At 41.3% G+C, this 23,263-nt stretch overlaps 1 protein-coding gene across 1 annotated transcript in view; it reads left to right on the top strand.

Annotated features, from left to right (window-relative positions):
* Positions 1-618: 618 nt before the first annotated feature.
* CEP170B (centrosomal protein 170B) overlaps positions 619-23,263 on the top strand; it is a 60,603-nt gene continuing 37,958 nt past the window's right edge. Inside the window, exons 1-2 of the mRNA XM_063440133.1 lie at positions 619-761; positions 10,338-10,479. Coding sequence (XP_063296203.1) covers positions 10,375-10,479 — 105 coding nt within the window. The 5' untranslated portion in view covers positions 619-761; positions 10,338-10,374. The remainder of the gene's footprint in view (positions 762-10,337; positions 10,480-23,263) is intronic.

Genomic DNA, 23,263 nt, shown 5'->3' with positions numbered 1-23,263 from the left:
TTAGCACAGCCAAACACTGCATGATAGCATTACTGTCTGCAAGTATTTAGTTAAAACCTCTCCTTACATGATGCAATATACTGTCTATCACAATGATATGAATTGCATAAAGTCATGACAAGTACACTTTAAACACGAAGGGGCTTAATATGTAAATTGACAAGTAACCTAAAATAGCCCTTTTGGAAAATCACCATTTCTGCTTATTTAAGTACTTTTTACGTTACCATTTCCCAGAACTCTCTGTTTAGTAAATACATTCCCAGAATTTTCCTTTTCCTTCCATTTCCTTGGTGATTGACTTTTTCCCTTACGTACTTAAAAATTTAAAATGTTTTAGTTTTTGAACAAAGCAGGGTAGATTTTTTTTTTAATACAAACTGCATGTTTTACTATAGTTAACAAATCCAAATGATAGCACTGTAAATTTGCAAATTGACAAGCTGCACTGTGAGAAAAGGCCAGCAGATGGCGCCTTGACTCTCCATTCCTGACAAGAATGTCACCTATCCTGGATTTTCTGCTAGAGGGGGAGGGTGGTTTGGCTGGTGATGTCATCAACCTGTATTGCAAGTGCAGGCGGAGGATGTCATAGCAAACAGCAGAGGAGAGGAGGGTGTGTGGCTCCTTTATATTACTACCTGCTTAGATCACCTTCAGACCCAAGCCATCCCAGAACAAGGCAGGCCAGGCTTCCCATGGCCTGTAGTCCCTGTGGGATTGTAGGCTGAGGCTGTGCAGACGGAGGGACCCCAGGACAGGTAGGTGGGAGCAGAGTGTGTTATTACCCTAAGGACAGGAAACAGCTGATCTCCCATTCCTTGGCCTGGGAGCTGTGTCAGTACCATGGCTCTGATGGAACAGGGACTAAAACCATTAGACGACTGCCACGCATCTAGTTGTGTGCAATCCCTTAACTCCTTAGCTGCTGGATAAGGTTGAAATACACCACAATGCTCTCCTTGCTGTGTGTGTCTCTGTGTGTGTGTGTGTCTCTGTGTGTGTGTGTGTGTGTGTGTGATATACATTCATTTGGCTCAAGCTTGATGCAGGAGAGAGAGAGAGTGTGAGTGGCTGGGAGGGGTGGATTGTGCAAATGTTAACCCTTTAATTATGTTATAGGCTGCAGGCCTGGGAATCAGCATTTCCAGTCCCCCTCCTCCCCCTCTGTGTTTTTTTTTTTTTTTTTTTCTCTCTCTTCTTCTTCTTCTTCTCAGCAGTAGAAGGATTAATGATCTACACATTGTGACAAGGGTAGATTTTAAAGCGGGGAAGGGGAGTGGATCTTTTTTTTTTTTTTTTTTTGGAAGGGATATAATAAAGCAGCTATTATTCCACACATTTCTCTTTTTTTTAATCGATACATTGGAAATGACACTGGAGTCTTGTGGCATCATCCTTGCTCTCTATACATTGTGTCTTGTCGCATTGAATAAAAGATGAGATGCTGGCTGGGCTTGGTCACTGCAAGGGCCTGTGCTTTTGGTTCAGACCGGGGGGATGAGTCGCTCTGATTTGTCTGTACGGCAGCTGGTGAGAGGAATCCTGTCCCCAAGCCCGGTCTTGCATCTTCCACCCACTCTCCGGGGAAGCACACGATCCATCGATCTGCCAAGAAAGCATGTTTCTGTTTGCCTGTCTGCTCACGCTTGCCTGTAAATGATGTGTTTATACATTTTTACCGAGACGTGTTTGTGTCCAAAACAAGATGTTTGAGCATAAATGGCCATGTGCGAAGCGTGTCACTGCTTGGCACTTTGTAGCTTTTCCGCTGTAATCATTTAAACACAAATTTGTGGTGAATCTACAGAACTACTTCCACCTTGATCGTTGAATTGGATTGATTAATTCACTGACCTGCCTGCTGTGGCCTTCAGATAGGGAGTCTGCTGTCAGCTCGCCAAAAATGTTTAACTAACGTTATCCTCTACTGTCATTTTGTGCAAGGGACGCCAAATTAAGTATTTTTTTTATTTATTATGATTGGCACAGGGCAAATAGTGAATGGGGAAGTGATTTGAATGGCGTGCTTTGCACTCACCATTAGCAGATGTTTTTAACCTGCTTTGACCATACAACTGCATGTAACCAGCAGTCAATGGTGGCTGGGAAGCTGGTGTATGGTGGACCTACTGATTCCCCCCGCCCCCACCCCTGCGTGGTGGGTGGGGGCCATAAAAATAATGAGGGGGGGACCTACTGTCCTCCCCCCAGCCTCCACACCTGCACGGTGGGTGGGGGCCATAAATCACAATGGGAGGAGGACCTACTGTCCTCCCCCCGCCCCCACCCCGGCACGGTGGGTGGGGGCCATAAAAATAATGATGGGGGGGGGGACCTACTGTCCTCCCCCCCCTGCCCCCACCCCTGCGCGGTGGGTGGGGGCCATAAAAATGAGGGGGGGACCTACTGTCCTCCCCCCCCCTGGCCCCCACCCCTGAGCGGTGGGTGGGGGCCCTAATAAAACCAATAAGGGGGGGCCTACTGTCGCCCCCCAGCCCCCACCTTTTGTGTGTTCTGTGTCATTTTACACAGCGTGGGAAAGTTCTTTGGAATTTTCCCACGCTGTGTAAAATGACAAAGAGCACTCTGATTGGTGGGCTTGGAATCTAACCAATCAGAGTGTTCTGTGTCATTTTACACAGCGTGGGAAAGTTCTTTGGAATTTTCCCACGCTGTGTAAAATGACAAAGAGCACTCTGATTGGCTTAAACCAGCCAATCAGAGTGTTCTTAGCCTAATTGCAGGGCGTGGCAAGGCTTTATAAGCCTTCCCCCGCCCTGCAGAGCGGTGAAGATGGATTTTTTTTTTTTGCGCTTTTTTTTTTTTTTTTTTTATTGCGGCGGTTCTTATGGCTTTTTATTTGCCCTTTTTTGGGGCTGAAAAAAAGATTTTAGAAAAAAGAAGACGTCAAATGGTAAGTTGAATTTTTCTTTATAGGTTAGTTATTTTATTCCCCCTTGACTATTTTTTTAGGGTGAGGGGGGTAGGTAGGGGGTAGCTTTTTTGGGGTGGGTGACCCCTAGTCACCTTTGGGGACCCCTAGTCACCTTTGATTGGGGGGGGAATTTTTATTTAGGGCCCCCACCCACCACTCAAAGGTGGGGGCTGGGGGGGGGGGCAGTAGGTCCCCCCCTCTTATTTTTTTTTTTTAGGGCCCCCACCCACCGATCAGGGGGGGGGAACGTAGTTTCCCCCCCTCATTATTTTTATGGCCCCCACCCACCGCGCAGGGGTGGGGGCCGGGGGGAGGACAGTAGGTCCTGCGCAGGAACTATACACCAGCGAACCGTTCGGGACATCACTAGTTATCAGGACGTATCCAACTAAATAAGAACTTGGGCCATTAGGACTATATATTTTATCTCTGATTGCTTGCTGTCTTTTAACTTTTGCACTATTTCATTGCTTTGGTGCAAACTGTTTCCTGTATCTTTTAGTGATACTTTTTTGATTGCCTGGAATTTAGAGATTTAAAAAAAAAAAATCTTTCAAGGTTGCTATAAGGCATTAAATGGCAGCAATTCAAAGGGAATTGTGAAAGTTCAGCTCAATCTTCAAAATGGCTACTTTGGCCTATAATTGTGTATTCGCTTTGAGTTCCGGATAGCTCACAATCTAGTAATTAATCTTGTGTAAGATTTCCATAAAGATTCTGTTTTTATTACGGATCCAAAAGTTACAGTTCTGCTTCTAATAAAATAAAATTTTCTCGGGTAATCACAGCCCATAAAGAATAATGACTAGTATTTGATTGTTTTCTGTTTTATGGTTTTCTTTTTAGGTTTAGCCAGTAAGAGGTTCCCATTGAAGGCTGTTAGTTATCAAGGTCTGCACACCTTTCAGCAGAGTTCCTGTTGTAGCATGTGATGCAGGAATCCTCATTGCCATTTTCTGCCTTGTGGTTGTTAGGAAGGTTGGGAGCTGTTTATTCTTTGCTTGTTAGCTGCAGATTCCAAAATGGTTGAGGAAGGCATGTTACACTTGGAACAAAATTCAGTGTCTGAAATAAAATCTGTACTGTTTCATAGATACAATTTCTCATAGGATTCAATGTCAGATGTTAAAATCCTTTGTTTAATGACTTTTAGGATCCCTTCATCTTGGGTCTTAGCCAATCATATCGTTAGCCCTTTTAAATCCTACTTAGACCAATAAAATAATATTTCTCTACACACTTGGCACGTAATGGATGTTATACTAAAACTGCAGTTGTATGCCAATCGTACCTGTATACTAATGTGATATAATAATAATAATAATAATAATAAAAATAATAAGAAGAATAATATTTTGTGCCTCTATGCAAAGTGCGCTGCTGTGTATTCTTGTACGTATTCCATAGAAGATGCAGAGGACCTTGTATGGTTTTCTGGTTTTCTTATCTGTTGTCACTGTGTGTGATTGGGACCGACACGTTAAGAATTGACACCTGAATATTACACAGCTGGCTGGATGGTATATACCATGCACTGCAGTATATATTAGTCATTGCGTTTCACAATTAATTTTTTTAAAGAATATGTGAGACTGGAGTAATGTTTGAACCCAAAATGTAAAAGCAGACTATACACAAACTGGTTTTAATGGAAGATCCTGCTAGAGTGGTGGACCTCCACAGATGATGTTGCTCCTGTGCATTGACAAGATGTGTCTTTGGTGTATATCTTCTGATTATGTGAATCCCAGTTAAAATTCCACAGCTTTCTAAATTAGTTTTTCAAAAAGATTTTTCTGTAGGAAAAAGTAACCTGTAGTAGAGGTGCATGAGAAGTGTGAGTAAATTTGCATTGAAGCTCACTTGTAGTTCTGTATTTTGTATATTGCTCGGTAAATACAAAGTGCACGGGCTAGCGGTGGCGGTAAGATGTGTCAGGCACTCACGCGCACAGTTTATTCATGATGAAATGGTCAATAAATGGATTTTTCTTCTTACTTTGCATTGCAAAATGTAATGCTTACCTTCCCATTTGCCTCCACTCTGCTCTTCACCTGGCAGGGAAACCGGTTTCCCCACTGGGTCTGAGTCACTGAACTGTAAATTATGTCACCAGCCGCAGCTCAGTCTATCTGTAAAATGATGCTGAATTGCAGCTCAGAGAGAAGGCATTGTAAGGCAGAGTTCTGGGTGTATGTAAAGATTATATTTGCAAGAATAGATAAATTAGAGCCCTTTGAAATACAGATGCCTCGTTTTAGCCCCAAAAATATGTTTGTCAGTATGTTTACTTTCTGATTGTATATTGGAGTAGTCATCAGACTACCACCAACATTAAGAACACCCAGCAGTAGATTATATGACCATTTTTATTATATTTTTATACTTAGGCGACACTGCTTTAAATCTTATACCTTATTATACCCTCCCCATACTTGTGCAAAAACTAAACAATGAAAACGAATCCTGAAAGTTGACATTATGTTGTTTGTTAGATATTCTAACACGTCGTTTATGTTTTGTCTATGTTTCATGATCATGATTCTCATCCTGGCTTCAAACAAATGTTTTGTTTCTTACATCGTTCTTTGAAAAATAAATAAATGGTAACGGAGTTGTTGAAAGCTGATAATAGTCATTCCTGGGATATCATTTAATATACTTGTAAAATATAACCTATCATTATATGCAACATGCACAATGGTGTCTCTCATCCATCCACCTACTTTGTGAAGCTAGAGGGAGATAGTGTCGCTTCTATTTAAAGTATACCTGTCGTGGTGCACACAACGTAACATTTAAAGTATACCTGTCGTGGTGCACACAACGTAACATTTAAAGTATACCTGTCGTGGTGCACACAACGTAACATTTAAAGTATACCTGTCGTGGTGCACACAACGTAACATTTAAAGTATACCTGTCGTGGTGCACACAACGTAACATTTAAAGTATACCTGTCATGGTGCACACAACGTAACATTTAAAGTATACCTGTCATGGTGCACACAACGTAACATTTAAAGTATACCGGTCATGGTGCACACAATGTAACATTTAAAGTATACCTGTCATGGTGCACACAACGTAACATTTAAAGTATACCTGTCATGGTGCACACAACGTAACATTTAAAGTATACCGGTCATGGTGCACACAATGTAACATTTAAAGTATACCTGTCATGGTGCACACAACGTAACATTTAAAGTATACCTGTCATGGTGCACACAACGTAACATTTAAAGTATACCGGTCATGGTGCACACAACGTAACATTTAAAGTATACCGGTCATGGTGCACACAATGTAACATTTAAAGTATACCTGTCATGGTGCACACAACGTAATAATAAATCATAAAAAATCTTGTATTCATTCCATTCTGCTAGAAGAAATGGTATATCTATAAATTTGTATTTCTTTTTTGCCTTAAAAGTGTTTGCACCCACCAAAATGTGCTCCCTCTCCTATATGTGAACTATTCTTGGCACGTAACTCCATTCTGACAACAAAGAGGTCAATGCTGATAGCTGAGTGATTGGAGAGCCTATTATAGAGGGTTTTAAACTGTCTGGTCCAAGGTGTATGTCTGTCTATGGCTGAAGATTTTTTTTTTTATAAATACTTCATTTAACACGGTCTATTTCCTTTCAGAATTTTCTTAAAGGATCACTATAATATTAAAATATAGATGACAGTTGTCGTATAAATATTGACCTTGATCACACTGCACCTTTAAAATTCCATTCTTTATGTGGCGTGATCACCCAACAGGTGAGACACAAATAGGGGACGTGCTGATTGGGCGGATCTGTCATCATTTTACATTTCTGTAGGTATGCTGTGAATTTAATGAGGATATGATAACTTTAATTTATTACACTCACGTGTACAGTGTCAAGCGATAAAATCGTAGCCATACATGTTTCTTGCTTTAGGTTTTCTGAAAGTGTGAGTTGATAGTCTGAACCTGTTTTCTGGTATAAACTATACTTGTACTCTCTCTAGGCTAATCAATTTACATATCAGCTTGTCCAATCATGACAATCTAACATAGCATCTTTAAATGTATGTATGTATGTATGTATGTATGTATGTATTTATTTTTTTCCTTCATGGAGGGAGACCAAAATTATATACATGACCTTAACTCAGCGGTCATTCTACAACTGCAAACTCCTTATGGAATTATTTACTCAAGTGAGAATTATTGGAATTCAAAGGGAATTACAAAGTTTAGGCCTTAGTAGCTGAATTAGATAATGCCAATTCTGTTCTCGGTTAGGTTATTTTACTCTTAAAAGGACACTATAGTTACTAAAACAACTACAGCTTAATGTAGTAGTTCTGGTGAGTATAGTCAGTCCCTGCAGGCATTTTCATGTAAACACAGCTTTTTCAGAGAAAAGGCAGTGTTTACATTGCTCCCTAGGGACACCTCCAGTGGCAGTCACTCAGAGATGCTTCCTGGGTCAATACTGCACAACGTGCAGCGTGTACACGCTCTGCATGGAGAAACTGAACTTTCCCAATAGAGACGCATTGATTCAATACATCGCTATCGGGAATTGCTGATTGGCCAGCGTGGTGTTTGGCTCCACCTCCTGCATCGCCTCCTTGGCTGAGATCATCAGAATTGACAATCTCAGGCCAATCCAATGATCATCGTCAAGGAGGCGGATCGTAGGCAGAGCCAGTGCCAGCAGACCCATGCAGCACAGGAATAAAGGTATATTTTTCTACCTTTTTAAGCGGGGCAAAGAGTGGCTGGTGGCTTGTATGGTATGTGTTCCTCGGCCTATAGTATTCCTTTAAATGTGAAATTCACTTTCTGGCAATTCTCACTTTAGTGAATATCCATCATAGTGATCAATGTCTTGATCTGTTATATAGTAAAATACATTTTACACAACACCTTCATTAGATTCATTAGTGTAATTATTAGAGCTGTGCACAAATTCTTTTCGCATGCAACGAATTAATCAAATTCCTGTTAATCTACACCTGAACCAATTGATCCGTCCCGTAAATCCTGAACAGATCGATTCGTTCAGGCGTAGAGCGACAGGAATCTGATTGGTTCATCCCAGCTGAAAAGGATTTATGCACAAGTCTAGTAATTCTTTATAAACACAAGTGAAGTATTCAAACACATTGTTCATATTATTGCCATAGGTTCTAATATGGGTTTAATATTATTTAATGAAGTAGTAACATATTCTGCAACAGTTTCCACCGCACCGAACTGCACACTTTCTGAGCTCTTTGAACGGTGGGTCACTAAGGGTAGAAAATTGTCCCAATACCGTCACTGCCACATTTAAAAAAATAAATAAAAATAAAATAGTCTGAACATATATTACCCAACATTCCTAACTGTATGTGTGGATGTGATAGGTGCAAAGGGTATTCTAGACCGCCTAATAGACCATTATTTATATATATATATATATATATATATATATACTAGACCAGGGATAGGCAACCTTTGGCACTCCAGATGTTGTGGACTAGATCCCCCATAATGCTGACAAAGCATCATGGGAGGTGTAGTCCAAAACATCTGGAGTGCCGAAGGTTGCCTATGCCTGTTCTAGACTAACCTATTATAGTTAATAGACAATGTGCTATGACTTCTGTTACTGTGTAGCTTTGTATTACACTCCTGCTCTCAAAGGCCTCGCAAAAAGGGACAAAATGATCTAAATCTAAAATGTACGTTTAAGCAGTTATCCTCTTCTAGTTATTCATTGGAGTGAAAAAAATGTTTGTATAATTTTATGGGATATTTTACCTTGTTGAATATTTATGCTCTAAAATGACTACGAAGAAGATCTCAGAACGGCATCGCCCATGATGCTTTGCCAGCCTTATAGTTGGTAAAGCAACGTTTGGGTTTTGCAGTAGCTGGGAGATCTACCTCTAGGGCACCCCTAATGTAACTCTGTGAATCCTGATGGATATGTATTGTTTCAAATATGCATATATGGCTGGTTCCAATGGGGTTAGTTAAAGGATCACTATAGTGTCAGGAAAACAAACTTGTTTTCCTGATACTATACAACCCTTAGGTCCCCTCCACCCTCAGGGTCCCCCCTCAGTTGACGCTGAAGGGATTAAAACCACCTTAATCCAGTGCCGGGCTCCCTCGGCGCTGGTGACCTCTCCTCCCCGTCCGACGTCTGCTCCCGAGTGGGAGCTTTTCGCATCCAGTGTCGCAGAAGTTCCTCCAGTGGCTGTCAGGAAGATGGCCACTAGAGGCTGGATTAACCCTGCAATGTAAACATAGCATTTTCTCTTAAACTGCTATGTTTACATCTAAAGGGTTAAAATCTGGGGGACCTGGCACCCAGACCACTTCTTTGAGCTGAAATTGTCTGGGTGACTATAGTATCCCTTTTACTACATGTTTTGGAAAAAAACAAACAAACAATGCTCTTTTGAAGAACCACTCAATGTTAAAGTAGCTTTTGCTGTTGTGGGATTTTTAGTAAGCAGTGTGCACCTTGTACACTGTTCCTTTCCCTTACTAGACCGTTTTCTTCAGTATTAAAGAAACATACAGGCACCATAACAACCTAATCAAAGGTCTCCACTCCAGTGCTGAATCACTCTGCCCCACTATCGTCCGCTTGCTGAAAAGCTTAAAAACAGTAGCACAGGACTGCCACGGGCAGTGTCACCACTGATTGGATTACAGTGCTCAGATAGAACTTTCGAACAGTGGCTTCCTATTCATAAAAAGTATCTGAGAAAAATATGTAAACTTTCAAGCTGTTTTGTGAATAGGGAGCCACTGATTGGTCGAGCGCATCAGCTGACGCACTAAGCCAATCTGTGGTGCCCCTGCCTGTGGCAGTCCTTGTCTTCTGTTTTCATGCATCTTAGCAAGTAGATGTTGGTGGCGGCAGAGTCATCTGGTGTTGTGAAGGAGACTTTCAATGCTCTTGTTATGGCGCCCATAATGCTTCTTTAATTTAAATTAATAATAAATCTTTCTTTAACGTCTAAAGGTAAGCCAGTGCCAGGGATCTCATTGTTCCATAATAACTTAATTTCGATTAAATTATTAACTAGTGAGCAGACAATGTAGGTTTCTGTGTTTGCAGTATCCCATAGACCTCTGTCTCTAAGAAAGCATTCTCACGAAGCGGTTACAATATTCTACTTTTGCCTTCTGATCTGGATGATATGTTGAGGAATAGCACTTGTGATATTATTATTATTATTATTATTATTTTGTTATTTATATGGCGCCAGCAAATTCCATAGCGCTATACAATGGGTGGACTACCAGACATGTAATTGTAACCAGACAAATGGATGCACAGGAACAGCTATGTTAAAGTAAAATAATTTTTAAAGCAGCATTTCATTTTTTTCTTCCTTTTTTTAGGATGGTTATGGTGTAGGTGCTGTGCCAAGAGACCAAGATGAGCGTCACTTCGTGGTTCCTGGTGAGCAGCACTGGCACTCGCCATCGGCTGCCTCGGGAGATGATCTTTGTTGGCCGTGAGGAGTGCGAACTCATGCTTCAGGTAAAGCTCTCTGCTTGTCCACAAATGATATACTACCAGAGGCGTTACCTCTAGAGTTTGGCATGGATTTACAATCGCATGCTTTGCAAGCCAGCTGCAGTCCATAAAACTGATGCAGCAGTATATTTGTATGTTGTGTTTTTTAAATTTGTACCTAATTGTAATAATAATAATGCTATCATTATTAAAATGTATAAGGGTATTTTGCAATATATTTGAGCACTAAAAGCTCTGAAATATCCACTCATGGAGATAAGGATCAGTTGAGAGTGTGACCAATCAGTGCGCATGCTCCATACAAGTGCTTGTACAGGCAGGAAGAAACATGGCTTCTTCTGATCATGAAACAGAGTGCTACAGTTATAAATAATTAGCAGATGTCTATCATGTGATCTGGCAAGAACTTCCATAGTCCTCTGTATTTTATTCTCGGGCACATACAATATTGACATGACATACCACTTAACATTTCAAGTGGACAAAGAGGGACACCTTAACTATGGGGGTTGACTGGGGGCATGACCAGGGGTGGGGCTGTTCTGAGAAACTTTAGGTGACTTACTAATAATTTATGTAACTAAAATGTAATTTAGAACAAGTACAATGTATCTTATTTACAGTTTTTAGTTTTGTAGTTGTATCTTTTGTAGTTTCACGATACATTACTGGTAGTATTAATGCTGTTGAGCTCTGTTATACACAGAAAAAAGGATAGAGGGATTTTGGCCCCCAATGTACCTGTCCCTCTTACATAGGTACATGGGTGGTTTGCCATGGTCTCCTGATGGATGAACTGAGAGGAGCTGAAACAGAACCCACAACAAGATGGTGGATGATCCAAGTAGAGCTTCAGCTTGGCTTCTCCACTCTGCCACCACACATTAAAGTTACTAGACGTGCATTCATTTTCGTACGAATATGATTTTGTCCGAAAATTCAGTTTTTTTCCGTATTCGTTTAATAAAAAGGAACCGAAAGCCCTACATACGAAATATAAACGAAACGCCAAATGCATTACCTTTTCGCTTTGTTTCGTTCGTTTAATAGACTGTGCTGCAGGGGAATTAACCCCCACAGCACATAAAAAATAACAATGCGGATGCGCGAAAAAAAATTCCCACTTCCCCTCCTGCTGCTCATGGGTGTGGACCAGGGGGGACATTAGGTCCCCCTGTTTATATTGATAGCCCCCACCCCCTATTTTATTTATTTGGGTTCCCCACCATGGGGCCACTGGCTGCTCACTGTTTAGGCGACATGCCCCTACTTGTGGCATGCCACGTGTAGGGGCATGCGGGAGGATTTAACCTCCCTTTTTTAATACGGGGATCATAGTGACCCTCATAGTTTTAATGCAGAGGAGGGGGAGTAGGAATTAATATTATTACAAGGAGGGAGCTGGTAGCGCTTTTTTTTTTGTGCATGCGCAGTGTACAATTTAAAAAAAAATGTATTAACGAATTTCAGTCGAAAATGAATGGTTTACGAACTAAATTCGAGATTGACTAATTACATTTTTATTTAGTTTGAAATCATTTGTACGAAATGAAAATTTCACTGGTGCACATGTATATAAGTAACACCATAAGCACTCAGACCACGTCATCTCAATAAAGTGTTCTGGGTGAGTTGAGCAGCAAGATCAGAGCTACCTCAGGGCCTCCAGTGTGAGCCTGCCTGCATGACTGCCTGTGACTGCCTGCCCATCTATACCTGCATGCCTTGCAAGCCCCACTGGACCATCGGGAAGCATCCACTCCAACACTGCCAAAGGCTGGATCAATTGAATTGTAAAAATGAAAAAAAATAATATTGTGAGTGTTAGTGTGTCTGCTAGTGTTAGTGTTTGTGGCTGTTAGTGAGAGTTTGTGTCTATCACTGAGCGTGTATGTGTTTGTCAGTGAGCGTGTGTATCTGTCACTGAGAGTGTGTCTGTCAGTGAATGTGTGTGTTTGACACTGAGTGTATATATGTCTCAGTGACTGTGTATGTGTTTGTCAGTGAGTATGTGTGTGCATCTGTCAGGGAGTGTGTCTGTCTGTGAGTGTGAATGTGTGTCAGTAACTGTGAGAGAGTATAATTGTGAATAAGTGAGTGTGTATGTCTGTGAATGTGTAAATGTGAAATGTGTGTTGGTTAAGCAGTGTCTGTGACAATGACTTTGCATCTGTCAGTGCATGCACCAGTGAGGGAGTGTGTCTGACAGGAAGAGAACTTTGAATGGGGGAGGTGGGGGGGGGAGAGGGGGGGTTGCCCAGGTTTTGTCATGCCAAGGGCAGCACAAAACCAAAAAACACCACTGATCTCAGGGGATCTTTGCAAACTACAGAAAGACTATGCAAGTAGCTGTGCCGCTTTAAAAGCTGCATGAAACCTCCTATAATGTTTTCTGATTGAAGGATACTCATCGTATTTGAGTCAGTAGATAGTCTGTTTGTTTTTTTTATTTCATAGTGATTTCATACACACTTGAATAAATTGATGTACCATCCTGGAACTGACAGTATCATTCACGCACGGTATTGTGTGTAATGTGAGCCCGAGTTAAAGTTGGCGTTCGTGCTGCCTAATTTAACAATAATTTCTGACTGAGGTGTTCAACTCGTGGATATTCTGGGTGTGGGGAAAAGTGTCAGCATTTGATTCCTTTAATAGAACCTGTTGCTTAGCCACCATATCAGAGTGCTTGTGACAGCAACATACAGCGTACAATGCTTTAATCACTCGCTTAGCAAAATTGCAACCAATATACAGATCTAGAGAAACAAGATTGCAAATTATTTATTGAGGTAGGTTCTTGACATGGGGTTTAATGTCTAATAATGGCACCTGGTAATGACTTTTTAAAACTCTTTCGTACATTTCTCACTGTGTGCCGTGTATATATACACGCAGATACACACGTTGTTAGTTAGGATTAGGGGATGGACATGTGCCAAAGGTGGTAGATAACCGTGATGTGTCCGAGAATCCTACCACTGCGCTATCAAACTTGTACTAGCATCATCCAGGACAAATCTGGAGCTTCCCTGGTTCTAGATCAGAGGAACTATTTTTTTTTAAGAACTTTACATTTTAAGACTCTCTAATCACCATTACCACTACAGCTCATTGTAGCGTCTATGTTGCAAATATATTGTGGGTCCCCTTTTGATTGTGTCAAACAGGTATAAAACAGTTTGACAAATCCGTGTTTTCTCAACAACTACACCCAGGCCATCTGCTGTCACTCAGCTAGTGTGGAAGTGAAATGAATTTGCCTATATCATGCAGCAGTGGCTGGCTGATAGTGATGGTCTAACTTACACTCATATCCTACCATTGTTGTCGTGTTGTGAAGTTCACTTTAATATTAGCCCACTCACAGCAGAGAAACTGAACTGTAGGTGCTGAGAGCCTTCGTTTTTGTTGAACCACCCAAACCGTTTAACACAAACCAGAAGATGCTAAATGCGGATTATTTGCACCGTGATCAATATGTCCCTTGATTTTTATAATTTTGGAGAAGCTTTTCAATTGATTTATTAGTTTGAAAAGGATTTTAGTATTTTTAATATATTGATATCATTTTAACATTTTGAAACAAAAAATATTTAAAAATTTTATCCAAAAATATGAAATCGATAAAGAACTGTGGTGGTTATGGTACTTAAGAAACTGTCCTTTTGCCTAATGTACTTCTGCAAAAATATATAAAATAAAATGTGTGTGTATATATAATTTTATTCTTTTAAATTAATAAAAAGAACTCTTACCTACACCATTCACAAAGGTTGATTAGGTTTGCGGTGCCTTCTGCCACTTAACACCAACCTTGAACTGATTTACAGTTTGAGAATCTTTTGTAAATCTGAACCGAATCAATTAGGAAGAACCAAAATTTTTCGCCATGCCCAAGTCTAATCATTTCTTGGTAAGAGTGCAATCAAAATGCGCTTTCATTAGGTCGCTTGTGTTATTATAGGGCGAGTAGAGACATTTATATAATTACTTAAACATGTGGATCAAAAGCATTGCCATGTATAAAGTAGGACTTTTTAAATAGTTGGATTAAGACATGCCAAGGCAGTACTGGGAGTGCAAATTTGGGGCTGTCCCCTGCAGCTCTTGTACACCTGTACTTAATTCACAAAAGTAGAGACTGGAGTCAGTTCTGTCCTGTCCAACTTGCTGTGGACAATAGGAGGACCTTTTGATAATTGTGGGTCTGTTAACCAATTATGCTAAGCACTGTTTATTGCTTAAGTCCTTCAGCATTTGTAATTCGTTATTTTCCCAGGAACCCGTTTGACAAGTCTAGTGCTGAACGAAGACACAGACTTATTTTATATTCTTTGATGTGTTCTACTTGTTTATTTAAAGGTGGAGATAACGTGACTCAGTCTGTGTCACTTACTCTGTATTTTATAATTATTACCAGCTATGACTAAACACGAGAGAAACGTTTCTGCGTGACCTACAAACCATGGCGGAAAATGTTTAAGGACAGCTGTAACGTGAGATGCTTCAAATCTTATGAAATACAATCCCTGCTTTCTGGGATTTCTCATTATTATTATTATTATTATTATTATTATTATTGTAGTTATTTATTTAATTCTTAGGCATGTTTGAATTGAAAACTGAACAGACATTGGAACAAACCGTTTTACCTTGTGCCCTGGTCTGTGGTGGTGGGTTCTGTGATATTGCACTGGAGACCGTATGAGCCCCCGAACTGGTCTCTTTACATATAGCTAGATACACAATAGACACGCAAACACTTTGTTTTATTTTTTATTATTATTTCAATTTTGACTTGGCGTTTTGAGAAAAGCCATACAGTAACATCTTCCTGTTTTTGAACCAGGGAATGCTGCTTTTACGTGGAGAGGAACTAAAGTTAAGAATTGTGAGGAATTGAAAGTGAATTTCAAATCTAAGCCAGAACTAGATGAACACAGCTGTTTGGATAAGTTTTCTAGTTAAGCTATTTGGATCTATTTTTTTTACTTAGTCTCCCCTCCAGCCCCCGCCCCCTACCCCCTGCTAATTTATTTTATTTATTTTTATGCAGTTTTGCATAAGGAAAGTTGGTACTAGAAAAATTCCAAGATGGCATTGCCGTGAATCTAGAAACCTGTGCTTAAAACCAGTCCCCGCGCAGACTAGAGGGTAAAAAAAACTAAATTGCACAGCTGGTTTGAATTTTAAATTCACTTTTAATCAAATTTGCGTTTCCAACAATTCTCACTTCAGTTAGTAACCATCTCTAAGTGTTTTTAATTGTAACTTGAACAAGTTGTGATAATGTCATCATCTATCAAAGTCCCCCAGACCCCCGAGCGACAGCCCCCCTTAAGTCATGACTGCGTGTCCAGTAATGCAGCTCTGTATTCAGGTAATTGAGCCACCCGCCCTCCACCCCATAGTATCTGTAGCACAGGCAAACTATTGATTGTGTCAATGTTTATTCTACCTTTTATCTTTAGGAAAAACAATAGAACAAACCCCAGCCAAGGGTTGTTGGTTGTTTAACTCCTTCGTCAAATCCCTTAAGAAATTTCTCTCAAACATTTATTCTATTTTTTTGTTGTTTGTTAGCTTTGATTTTATTAAGGAGCAAGCTGGTTTTTTTTTGTAAACTCTTGCATGGTGTATTGTACCTTTCTCTGGAGCCGTTTTACGTTTACTTCAGGGTTTATTGCATGTCTGTGCTTTGCCTTTTGTGCATGTACACTGTTTTCCAGGGCCGGATTAAGAGCACACTGGGCCTGGTGCTGACAATTATGAGGGGCCTAATTACGGAATCTTATCGACCAAAAACACTAAAACAGTCATACCTCCCAAGCGTCGTGTATCTGATGGAGATGGTGCTGGAGGGAAACTCATAGGATGCAGCTCTGAGAAAACACATACTCTATGCTAATCTCTCTCTAATTTATGCTTTCATCTTTCAAGTAAATCCATACCCCCTAACAGCCGTGTCCAGTGAAGCAGGAAGTCAATGGGCAGGGAGGGTAAAAGGGTGGGACACTGGTGCGAATCACGTGACCAGACCTGCCAAAAGGGGAGAACATGCCCAAAAAGGGGGCATGCCTGTCCAAAGAATTTGAAGGACAGCCTGGCATGAATGCATGTCAGGCTGCCCGCCAATCCTGTAGGCTGTCCAACTAAGGGCATACTATGCAGGCAGCACCCTGAGCTTGACATAAATGCGTCTAATGATGCGCTCACTCCATGCTTTCTAAGGACTGTCCCCTAGCACTCGCTCGTCCACTTGTCTCCTTACCTTCTTACTAGCAGGCAGAAGTTTCTGGTATATAGTCTGAGAAAGAGAAAAGGTATATGTAGTAAGTGTATAAAAGAAAGGGGACATGCCACAGTGTTAGAGAGACCAACGTCTGCATTACCTAAACTAATTTTATTGTCAGCCAGTCCACACAAGTTTTGTTCCCATACATCCCTCTTAAGCTTCCATACTTAAAGGGACACTATAGTCACCAGAACAACTACAGCTTATTGTATTTGTTCTGGTAAGTAGAATCATTCCATTCAGGCCTTTTGCAGTAAACACTGTCTTTTCAGAGAAAATAACTCCACTGGCCACTCCTTAGATGGCTGCTAGAGGTGCTTCCTGGGGCAGTACTGCCTAGTGTGCAGCACTGCCATTCAGTGTCTCCACCCTCTGCATGCAGACACTGAACTTTCCTCATAGATATGCATTGATTCAATTTATCTTTATGTGGAGATGCTGATTGGCCAGGGCTATGTTGGACTTGTGCTGGCTCTGCCTCTGATCTGCCTAGTTGACAGTCTCAGCCAATCCTATGGGGAAGTATTGTAATTTGCTCAGACCACCACTTCTGATGATGTCAGCAGACAGTCAGTTCAGAGGCAGAGCCAGCAGCTGCAGACTATACAAGTTATATTTACTATACTTAGGGAGGCAAGAAGGGGCCAGGGTGGTGGTTTTAACATAATAGGGTCAGAAATACATGATCGTGTTCCTGACCCTATAGTGCTCCTTTAAGCAAGAGTATGTGAAGAGTAGTTAGGGTTGCCACCTTTCTTGGGAAAAAAAAATACCAGCCTTAATCATTTGTATAATCACAAGGAGTGACATCAGAGAAAATTCTGTAAAATCACCAACAAACTACTCACAGTTTGATTCTGCTGTATAGATGGATTGCTCCAAGTGTCTCAGTCTCGCAAGTCACCCAGTGTCACAGTGTCCCCATGTCGCCCAGTCCCCTAGTCTCCCAGTGTCTCGGTGTCCCCATTTCTCCCAGTGTCCCAATGTCTGTGTGTCCCCATGTCACTAGGATACTGGGGACACTGAGAGACCCGGGGACACTGAGAGACCCGGGGACACTGAGAGACCCGGGGACACTGAGACAGGGAGACATGGGGCCACTGAAACATTTGGGGACACTAAGACACTAGGGACACAGAGACATGGGAACACATACACTGGGAGACTAGGGGACACTGGGAGACATGGGAGCAGTTGTGGACATAGACATGTGGACACTGGGACATATAGGGACACTGGGAGACATGGGGACACTAGGAACACAGACACTGGGAGACATGGGGACACTGAAACATTTGGGGACACTAAGACACTAGGGACACAGAGACATGGGAACACAGACACTGGGAGACTAGGGGACACTGGCTGGGAGACAGACACTTGGGGACACTGGGAGACATGGGGACAGTTGTGGACATAGACATGGGGACACTAGGCACACTGAGAGACATGGACACAGACACTGGGAGACTTGGGGACACTGAGACACTAGCGACACTGGATGGGGGACATGGGGGACATGGGGACACTGGGAGAAATGGGGACATAGTGTCTCCGTGTCCCAATGTCTCCCAATGTCCCCATGTGTCTCAGCGTCCCCATGTGTCTCAGCGTCCCCATGTGTCTCAGCGTCCCCATGTGTCTCAGCGTCCCCATGTGTCTCAGCGTCCCCATGTGTCTCAGCGTCCCCATGTGTCTCAGCGTCCCCATGTGTCTCAGCGTCCCCATGTGTCTCAGCGTCCCCATGTGTCTCAGCGTCCCCATGTGTCTCAGCGTCCCCATGTGTCTCAGCGTCCCCATGTGTCTCAGCGTCCCCATGTGTCCCTGCTGCCTTTCCCCCATCCCTCACTTACCTGAGCTGTAGTCTGTCTCTGCAGGCTGGGAGCTGCTGTCTGGACTCTGCTCCCCCACTGATCAGTGAGTAGTAGAGAGGCAGGGAGGGATATGCTGTAACTTCCTATCCCTGCCTCTCTCCACACACCGTGACCCCTACTGGCCGGTGCTGGTATTGCAGAGTAATCTCCATTTATTTTGAGAAAAATACCTGAATTTGTATTGCCGGTATTACTGCAATACCGGCATGGCCAGGCAGCCTCAAACACTGGCTGTGTCAGTAAAATACCAGTCAGGTGGCAAACCTAAGAGTAGTGTGTAGCTGCAGCTCCATCAGCCCCTATGTTAATCCGGCCCTGCTGTTTTCTGAGCACCCATGGGGGACCGTCGTCCTGGCACTGCTACTCAAAATAACTGCCACCACTTTACACTTTGACATACCTTTGCAAAATATAAATTTTTTGGCATTGAATTGTTTTACGCATATTTAATGTAAAATTTCCGACAAGCCTACATGACATTGTAACGAATGTGTCTCTTTGAATGCTTGTCTCAAAATAAAGAATAAAAAACAAAAAACACAAACTACTAAAAAAAAATAAAAATACTTTCTGGTTCCCCCAACAGTCAGTCTGCTCTAACACATTACATGAGAGCCTAATCATATGCTCATGTAGGTCGAGCCATCTGCAATCTTTCATAAAGAGGTACGCCTGGAACTCCGCCATACTTCTCTGTTCCGAGACTGTCCTACTCAAACTAGGATGGAAGGCCATGGGCCACATTAAAGTATTTAGGGGACTAGTACTCTGAGAGCCCTTCCCCAATACAAATTCCTCTCTAAGTCCCCTAAACTATCCCTAACCCAACCCCAACATTTGTAGATCATACAGAGCTCTCTACACTGTGTGATTGCAACATTGAATCCAGTACTAACCATGCTCTGCACTGTGTAATCCAGCCATGGGGATGGCATGGAGGCAATGCCAATTCACATATTTTTCAGACCCTCATTATTCTCTCACCCATTGAGGAAATCCCCAGTGATGCCACCCAAGACTAATTACCGTAGATGTGTAGAGCACTCTCTTTGTTACAATAAACATGATGAAACTGACACACCGTAAACCATGGTAAATAATATATGCACACATATACTTTCCTGTTACGCACTTACTGTCCTGTATGCATAGGCGTGCGCACGGGGTGTGCCTATTGTGCCTGGGCACACCCTAATCCCTGCAGCCCGTCTATGGATTGAGTTCTGCACTTTTTTTTAGCAGGAACACTGTTCCTGCAGTCACTCAAATGACAAACGTGTTCCCCCTGTCATGGGGGGTGCCAAGAGGTTACGGACCTCCCCCCACCCCCCCCCGGCGGGCGCCTGTCTCCATATCAGACGCGGCGAGAGAGCTGTCTCCTCTCTGCTCCCTCTTGCCGCGCGCTGTTTGCTGGTGCCGGGAGCCCTAATATGATGTCATATTCCGGCTCCCAGCATGAGCAGAGAGGACACAGCTCTCTTGCCGCGTCTGATATGGAGACAGGCGCCCGCCCCACTGGACCCCAGGTCAACACCAGCTCTCCAGGTACTCCAGGTACTCACACTTTTTTTTTATGTGTCTGTCTGTGAATGTGAGTGTCTGTGTGTCTTAGTATGTGTGTCAGTGTGTGTGTACGCTTGTGTATATATATATATATATATATATGTGTGTGTGTGTATATATATATATATATATATATATATATATATATATAGCAAGAAGGAAAGAGATGCATTCTCAGGTCTTTGTAGAAAAAAATCGATATTATTTAATAACAAGTAACATAAATCCGATCTATATGTGTGTGTATGTGTATGTGTATATATATATATATATATATATATATATATATATATATATATATATATATATATATATAGTGTGTGTATATTATTTTATTTTTGGGGGGGGTGGAAATCTTGGGAGATATTCCCCAGGACGTGAATCTCCTCTCCGGATCTCACCTGTCGGCTCATGCGGCGTGTGTTTGTGCTTTAGGGTGCACACGCCTTTTCCTGTATGACCATTCCACCTCTCCATGTTACTCTCTGCAACATGACCCCATTGTATTTCTATGCTGCACTGTCTTGGATCAGCAAGGTTTACCTAAGAACCATAGAATTGCTGCTAACATAACACTGAAGTGCCGTAGTTAATCTTTCTGTTCATTGGACGTGGAGCATTCAGATTATAACCACAGATGACTGTGGTGACTTTCTTTTGTTTACTGTAGTACTCCCTGGAGGAACGCAGTCTCTATGGGTCCATGTACCGATTTCATTTTCCTCAACCACATAGATGTTGCCACTGTTGCAACTATGGAAGTAAACCACATTAGAACTTGAATTGTCCTTTTTGATCGGTGCAGGCTCAATGTTTGCTATGCTCCTCTACAAGTGAAAGTACGGTCTGTACTGTATTGTAATAGAAATTTAATTGAAGATACGGTTACTTTCAGATTAATTCTGTGTCCAGCAGAAACTGTAAAAGTTGTTGTTATATTGCGCACTAGCTGAAGGAGGTCACGTGACACGGTTTATTTAGTGTACACAGGTCAATGGTTGAGTCAGATGATTGATTCCTCCCCTCCCCACTATCCCTACTCTGATGGCCAAGTCAGTACAAACACAGAAATATAACAATAATTAACCGACTAAATTACAGTCACAGAATGTTTATTGAATAATATATAAAATGTCTACACAATTTAAGCCTATAAAAATACAGATCTGTGTGGTTTTCTGTTCTGCGGTGATTTGAAAGACAAAAAATATCCATGATGATCTAATAAAAGGAGTATGTTATGCAATATATGACGAGCACATCTAACACCTAGTAAACCTTAGTTCCTTCCTTAGTTATTCTTTACCGGTTTCTTGTTTCATTGTGCCTTTTTTTTTTTTTTTTTTTTTGCTGAATGTTTCCTACTTACAATGACATTTGAGCCCTGAGTCCTATAAACACATACACACACTATCTAATAACAATGCATTAAGGGATTATTACATTAAGGGATGCTCCTGTCCCTTAAAGAACCTCTGGCGTATTTTATCATAGAGGAGATCTCAAGAGAAATTGTCTTTTATAAAGCATTTAGTAACATCACTTGTTTGTCAAATAGACCATCCAGGAGGCTTTCTTGCCCCACTCACTTTAAACTGTAGTTCAAAGCAGAAATGAGTGCTTCTCAAGGAGAATCATTGGTTTCAATGACAAGTATTTGGGTCAGGAGGTGGGCCAGAGCTAAAACGTGGAGACTTGTCCGGTGATGGAATAAAGGTGAGATGACTTGATTTTTAGCCCAGTGACTTAACCAGAAATGGGAACACTCCATTTAAAAGAAGGAAAAAAAAAAACTTTGTCTGTTCTATCTCGCTAATCTATCTCATGTAAAATAAGGTGACCGTGCAAAGGATCTATCTCTATATATCTCTATCTCTCTATCATATTTTGCAAAGACCCCTTGATGTTGACATTGCCACTTCATGTATGGTGGCTCTGGGGTGAAGGTAGTTTTTTTTTTTTGTTTGTTTTTTACCTGAAGTTGTAACTCACTACCAGCATCTCCATTAATGAGACCCTATTCAGCTCCGGTGCCCTCTTTATCTGCCAGGAGTCCACATCAGCGCAATACAAAACTGATGTCTGAGACTGCGGGATCCTTCCTAGACAATGCCATTTTTCTTATGAAACTTGACAGCAATAGCTCCGCGTTTTGTCAAGTGAAGTTAAAATACATATGACAAAGTAGATCTTCTGACTGTGTTGGAATTTCAGAGAAATTCCATCACAGTCGATGTGAGTAATTTAACAAAGTTTTATAGGTGGGTTGGGGGGTGACAGAGCGGCTTTAAGTTACATAAATGTTCACGCAGCATTGTCATATTGTGTGATGAGGTGATTTATTTGAATGGACTGCTTATTGTTTCTTTAAGCCCATCATATCATACGTTTTGCATTTACATGTTGGGAGGACTTTGCTACGTTCAAACAATACACCCATCCCTTTGTGCTGCTATAAATCCATGAAATATTATTCTTGCGGTTTTGCTTTGGGGAAGTGAAAAAACAAAGCACTATAGATACGTCTCCATTTATCAATTCAAGGGACCTCTTGTCAGCTAAATTACTAATTTAACCTGTGCTTACACGTTTCTCAATTATTATTTTATTTATTTTTTACAATAAACTTGTTTGTTTGACATTGCAACTCATTGTTCTCCCATCAAACACTTGTTACAAGTATCTACAGACTGTTCTAAGAGGGAATCTGTCACTTAATTGTGATTTACACCATTGAACAAAACATGGAAATTCAACTTAAACTTGCGTAAACCTTTTACACAACCTTTGAGCTTATAACCATAGTTGTTTTTTTCTGTTTGAACTAGATCTGATCAGTTTTTGTTAATGATCATTCACAAGGCCAAACATACATTCACTCAAATTATTCTCTAACTCATACAAATCATTTGCATCTCTTCGGTTTACCTGATGAACTTTGTCTGATGTTCTTTATTCATTATATTAAGACTTATTTTAAAACCGCTTAGCTGAATTTAATGGCTATACCAAAATTTAAAAAGACACTAAGGTTCGAGTTAAGGGGGTCGGG

This window comes from Pelobates fuscus, chromosome 13 (genome assembly GCF_036172605.1).
Source record: "Pelobates fuscus isolate aPelFus1 chromosome 13, aPelFus1.pri, whole genome shotgun sequence".
Lineage (NCBI taxonomy): Eukaryota > Metazoa > Chordata > Amphibia > Anura > Pelobatidae > Pelobates > Pelobates fuscus.
The sequence above is the reverse complement of the archived record's forward strand: the minus strand, read 5'-3'. Positions and strand labels throughout refer to the sequence as shown.